Genomic DNA, 6,537 nt, shown 5'->3' on the forward strand with positions numbered 1-6,537 from the left:
AGAAATATTATTATTTTGTGTTGAAAATGATGCTTACTGACTGAATTCAAACTATAATATCTTTATACGTTAGCTTATTTTTAGACAATTGTTTAGGTATACAGAATTGTTTAATGGCTTTGTACCTTTCTATTTTGTCACCTATAGATGTTCTAAGAGATACACATACCCCTCCAGGGAGAATCAGAATCATTAGTTTACATTATATGTCATGTTTGTGATGTGAGATACCACAACCATCTAAAAGTTTTAGTGAAGTTGTATTTTAAAGTCAGGTCGGTAGGACAAGTTGCTATATATATGTATTTATTTATTTTTTAAAACGTTTTTTACTTCGAATTTTATTTTGTGTGATTGCAGAGCAAGGAGAATGTGACCCGATTAGCTCCAAGCTTGCGATAAACTTTTCTTTTTGCTCAGGGTTATGAGAATTCTAGCAAAAAGAATTAGAAAAACTCCGATTATAATTTTCGGTTTAAAGCTGTTTTTAATTTAGTCCACCATGTTATGTTTGTTAATAGGAACCCAGAAGAGTCTCGAATTCAGTTTCCACTCTGACTGAAAATGAAACTTGGTGCTATTAAGCTATCATCGTCAGCCCTCAGAATTCAGGTGGCCCATGAGTTTTACATTGTTGCTTTCGTTTTATCTACTAATTATTGTTCTATGAATTGTATTCTTCAGTTAAATAATGATTCATCCTCCTTTTCCCATCTCCTTGGTTTTTTCGTTTAGATTTTTCTGTTAGTGTATTATAATTTTTTTAGAATTTTGGTTACTATGCACTTATCAGGGAAGTCAAATCTCATGTGATTTGTACATCCATATTCCTTACAATCTGCATCTCATTATGTGCAATCTTTTGGTGATCAATTCAATTCTCATCTTGAAGCTCTTCCTTCCAGTTATGCAATCTTTGGCCCTCTTTTGCATCTCAGTATATGTGTACAGTAGAATCGTACTGCATGTATTAATAATCTATAATACATGAACATATTATAGTAACTAAGTTTAGTCCCTTATTTTAGTATTTAACTGGGATGTTGATTTCATAATTAAAATTATGCTAATTGTGAAATGTTAGTAATTACACTTAACTCAATCATATCAATCATTTTCAATATGTAGACATAAGTCCCTTATCAGTGCCATCAAGGGTTAATTAATCCTCATATGCGTAGCAATAATTATTAGTGCCATGTAATGTTAGTGCTTACATGAATGCATTTTCAAATGAATGTTAGTATATTCTTGGGTATGTTATCGACACTATTCTCCAATCCAAGTTCAGCCAGGTACCTACTAACCCATCTCTCAATCTCTTTACATCAATATATTGGTTTTTTCGTTTGCTCATCATATGCTTTGCACAATTACATATAAAATTTTCAGAATATATGTATGTATGCTAAATAATAATGGATGAATAATGAATGTTCTGCCAAGTACCATGTTATTACCAATCTTGGTAGATTTACAAAGCATATGAGAGAATTCATATGAAATTTGCTTTGGTGGCTGAGGTAAAATCAATGAGTTGTAAATGTTAATTATTCAAGCTTGGATTTTCTTGGCTGTGGCTTCCTTCATTAACCTCTACAACTGCATCTCTCTTTGCTCTCCCACTTTCTCCAGTACTCTCTTTCTCTTTCTAATCTCTATTGAGTTTCTTTCAATCTGTCAATTTATGTAATTTATTCTTTGATGTCATATTTGGTGTGTTTGATTTGGTTTTGTGAATGTCTTCCTAACTTTTCCACTTTGGATTCAAATAATAAGTTCCATGGTTGTGTGCAGAACAGAATACTGATTTTTGAACAAGGCAATTCAAAGCTCGAAAATTTGTATGTTATGCGTGAGCTGACTACTTCTCCCCCCCCCCCCCCCAAAAAAAAAATCTTTTTCAATTGCAGTGTTTTAGCCCAATTTGCTAAATTTTTTCGTTTATTTTTAAATTAATTATGTATGAATTAACTTGGAAATGTTATATGAATTTGGTATAAACTTGAATAGAACTTATATCTGCAGGTTGAATGTGCCATTTGCCAACTTATTTTTGGTATGAGAAAAAGATTACACTATATACACACAATGCAATATTATCGTCTCTGGAAAATGAACTACATAATGATATTTACCCATCTGTTTATATACATGTTATATTAATTGATTTAATGTTATATGTAAAACAGAGCAATAGATGCGAAGCCAAAAGCGAGAATGGCTACGAACATGGAATCTCACATTTGTTCATAGTGGTCTTGATGGAACATGGAATCCATATCACCATGCATACTAATTCAAGGTTTATTGTTCTAATTCTTAAGTTAAAATAAATTGTCTTCACTCCAGTTCATGCATTTCTTAACTTCACATGCATGGATGTTGATAAAAAAGAGCTTCAGGAGGGTCATTACTAAACATCTACAAATTCATTAAAGCTTCAGGCTTCTAGTTATCAAACTACAGGTAACTACAGATTAGTAGATGTTTAGTAATGACCCTTCTGAAATGTTGGATATATTGTCGATACTATTGATCAATTGAGAATTGGTTTTTTGGGTTTATGAACTTGAATAAAATTCACATTGAACAACTTAGTTCAGATATGATTGGAATTATAACTTCCAATTTGGTTCCAGTTCATGGCTGATATTGTATATGTTCAATTACCTGGAATTTTCTTGCGAAAATGCCTTTGATTAGGGTTTTAAGATCCGGTTTATAATTCTCTATGTACATGAAGCAAGTTTGTATTACAAATCTTCCTCTGTTGGATTTTGGTATTGTTCCTCAATCAATTTGGGAGATCTGTTCTATTTCTCTGAGTTAAGGGAAAGAATATGCAATTGCATTTAGACGGGTGGAATACAAATACTAATGATGCAGGCACCTGAAGCTATGGTAATTCATATGCAATTTAGGGTGATTTAATTCCACAGCAATCAAATTATGTTTTTAATTTCCTTTTTATTTGAATTTTCATTTCAGCGGTGACATACAAAATAAAGGAGGCGCTGTTAACACAGTTATGAACTTGGATATCTTTGGTGGAATAAAACTTCATTATTTTTTAGCTTTGTACAATTGTAAATATAACTCTTTGGGATATAGCCATAGATTTTTAAAAACATTCCCCAAGGAGTACAGTTTTGTTAGCATCTAACGCATGGCTGTAATTTTTGTATATAAACACTATTCTTTGACACATATTTTTTGAGATTTTCTACATCTTTAACAATGTTTGAAACCCCGCAACAACGCGTGAGTACAGTTGCTAGTCTTATATACTAAAACTCGGTTGGGGTGGGTATCGTGGATGACCAGGGGGCAGACGATTTGCCCCTTCATTTTTCCTCCGTTTTCTGCTCTTTCCTCCTTTGTGTAGTCGAGTGCCTATTTTGCCCCTTCCATCTGCATGTCGATAATGGATAAAGCTCCACATATGCACGCTAATTTGTTTAACCTTTCACAAAAATGTGCGGTTTGTATAAGTTTAGCGCGGCTTACTGCTCGAAGGGCAAGTCATAAGTAGTCTTCTGGAAACCGTAACCTACCTTAGTGCACATGGTAGCAACTTTAAGGTTCCAAGGTAGCCGTCCATAGGGTGTACTGCGTAATGTGCCTCCTCCATCTATGAGGCTTGGTTCTACACGGATTAGACCAAAAGACTCAAAATTCTTCAGTTAGCTAAGCCTTGAAAAAGACCAACTTCTAGGAATCCTAGTGCAAGCCATCATGCACCTAGTTATACCAGGGCAGCCCGACTCATCCACGTCTGGATATTCAGAGTGTAAAGTTTATCCTCCCGTGTTGGAAAGCAAACCCATATAGGTGTTAGGGAATTGGTTTAGCCTCTCACACTGGAAAGCAATTAGTTTATCCTCTCACACTAGAGAGCAGACCCAGATGGGTGTCGGGAGATTGGTTTACCCTCTCGCACTGGAGAGCATGGTTGGTCATCAGGGGAGAGGCGCAATTCTTGTGATAAATCCCTAAGAAATGCTCGGTATTCTTTTGAAGTGCAGGAGTGATCAGTTGTTGTAAGCATGTAGCCGAGCCAAGTTGTAAATTACTTCTGAATTCCTCATTGAAAAACGAGTGAAATGAACGAAACCTTAGCTGTAAGGTAGAGACCCAAAACAACTGGATTGTCCTCGGCTTACGAGGTGGTTTCCGTTGAGCTGCTTGAGTCTTCGGACTTTGATGTAATGGGAGGTCACACATCGTACTTCCTCAGGTTGTAGGTGTTCCATATTTTTGGGGCCTTTTCTGCGAGCAGTGATGAAGGATTTTCTTAGGACTAGATCTCCAAGCTAGAACTATCGGATCTTAGCCCTTTTGTTGTAGCTGGAAATGAGCTACTGCTGGTAGGCTGCATTGCGATGATAACCTTCTTGCGTTTCTCTTCTGCCAGATCTAAGTTTATAGCCATCTCTTTTATGTTTTGCTTGATGGTTGGCAGTAGAGTGCTGATACTTGGCATAATGATATTGGGATGAATGATTGTTTCTAAACCAAATGCCAAGGTGAAAGGAATCTCACCAGTTGCTCGTCGTTTGGTTGTACGATACGCCTATAGACATCCTGCCATTTTTCCTTCTTGTCGGAAAGGGATTTCTTAAGGCATTTGAGAATCGTCTTGTTGGATGCTTTAGCCTACCCATTGCCTTAGGGATACCTCAGCGTGGACATACGCTACTTGATGCCATATTTCTAGAAGAACTTAGCCAAATCTTTGCCTACAAATTGTGGGCAGTTATCTGTGACGATGGATTAAGGGATGGCAAATCGGCAAATGATGTTCTTCCTTATAAAGCGCTCTATGTCCATCTAAGTTGTGGTTGTCATCGGTTCTGTTTCCACCTACTTGGTGAAGTAGTCAGTTGCCTCGATCATCATACTTCTACCCCTAGTCGCGGGCATCATTAGCCCTACCAAGTCGATTGCCCACTACATGAACAGCCAAGGACTCGTCTGCAGGTGTAGTTTGCTGGCAAGCAGTGCTAGTACCGGCTTGTAGCGTTGGCAACGGTCGCACTTTTGTACTAACTCCTTAGCGTCTTGATGCATAGTAGGCCAATAGTAGCCTATGTTAAGGGCCTTCTATGCTAAGGATCGACCCAAGGAGTGATTTCCACAAACGCCTTTATGGATTGAGTTTCGAACCTTTAGGTCGTCGGGATGCGCTAGGCATCAGAGATGTGGTCTAGTGTAAGATCTTTGGACAAGAATGTCGTTCCACATGAAGTAGTGTGTTGCCTTTATTAAGAGTTTTCTAGACTCCAATATTTCCATGGGGAGTGTGTTATTGATCAGGTAGTCTATAATGGAATCTTGCCACTGTGGAGTTGTACTAACCTTTGACACCTCGGTTGTTGGCTTCGCCTATATGCTTGGCTTGTCTAGATACTCCACTGGAATAGAGCGTTTATCGCGCAATCGCTCGGTCAAGAGCCTCTTTACTTCTTCCTGAATTTTCCCTTGTTAAGGTAGTGGAGCTCTCAGCTGCCCTTAATTATGACCTGCAGGTCTAGGTTGCTCTTCCATGTGTTTGGTTCGTCTATGCTGCAACTGTGGTGCATGTGGTACGTTCCCAGAAGGCGAGCGAGTTCTTTGCAGGTTACCGGTTGAACTTGAGCTGGATTGAGTAACTAATTCTTTCCACCCATCATGCTGCCTACTTCGATGTGAGGTTGAGGTTGCTCTTTGCGGGCCTAGCCGCGAATGAACACTTCGCCTGGAAGGTTACTCATGTTGATTATCAAAGTGTGACCCCAACCGTAAGTGTATGTTTTTCCGTGGGCCTAACCGAGAGTGCACGCTCATCCACGCACTAAGATGAGAATATACGCTATCTCGAGGGCCAAGTCGGGAGTGTACACCGCCATAACGCTTGGTTCGTGACTGGTCGAGTGGTTGCTTAGCCGGACGTTACTAGAGAGGTTCATCATATGCCTTTGTCCTACTTCCAGACACCTCGTCTGGGGCACGTTGCATCTCGGTGTGTTACAAGAGCTGATTCACTGAGGTCGTCTGCTGTGTGAGGGCGCCTGTCAACTCTATGACTTATCGGGACAATTGTTGTTCGCCATTTGGGTTAGAAGAGCTTGGAAGGTATGCGTTTCCTTAAGTAGCAGAAGTGTAATGGACTCGGGACGCAAGATTTGAGTTGGAAAATGTCAAATATGCGGAGAAATTAGGTGAAAATGCCCCCAATTCAATCGTTAGTCTAGAAATCTAAAGCCGGGACGGTTGAACTGGTTTTGGAACGATTTGGATCACTTGGAAATCCTTGGGAGTGGACTAGATCTCGGATCAGGTTTCCGAAGCAGGTCAGATCAATGAAGCGGGTCAAGTCGTTGGCGTGAGCTGCCTCGCGTAAGGTGTGCATGGGTATTGGGCCTAGGCTCGGCTCAGGCTCATGCTGGATCGCAGCTTAGGCTAACTCACATTGGGCTTGGGCCCGTGTAGGCTAGAGTGACTCGACTTGGCCTCGGAGTGCACTGGGCTCGCACTGGCCTTGGGCCCGCAAGG

General features: G+C 39.4%; 1 protein-coding gene across 1 annotated transcript; it reads left to right on the forward strand.

Annotated features, from left to right (window-relative positions):
• Positions 1–568: 568 nt before the first annotated feature.
• LOC148697440 (uncharacterized) lies at positions 569–3,212 on the forward strand (the record flags this gene model as incomplete). Its single annotated transcript, XM_088691924.1, has 6 exons — positions 569–612; positions 1,559–1,634; positions 1,798–1,844; positions 2,029–2,059; positions 2,193–2,904; positions 2,992–3,212. Coding segments are annotated over 5 exons (342 nt in total), but the record flags the coding sequence as incomplete, so codon positions are not given.
• Positions 3,213–6,537: the final 3,325 nt, after the last annotated feature.

The sequence above is a fragment of the Pyrus communis genome, chromosome 4 (assembly GCF_041283825.1).
Source record: "Pyrus communis isolate YQ-2024b chromosome 4, ASM4128382v1, whole genome shotgun sequence".
In the NCBI taxonomy this organism is placed as follows: Eukaryota; Viridiplantae; Streptophyta; class Magnoliopsida; order Rosales; family Rosaceae; genus Pyrus; species Pyrus communis.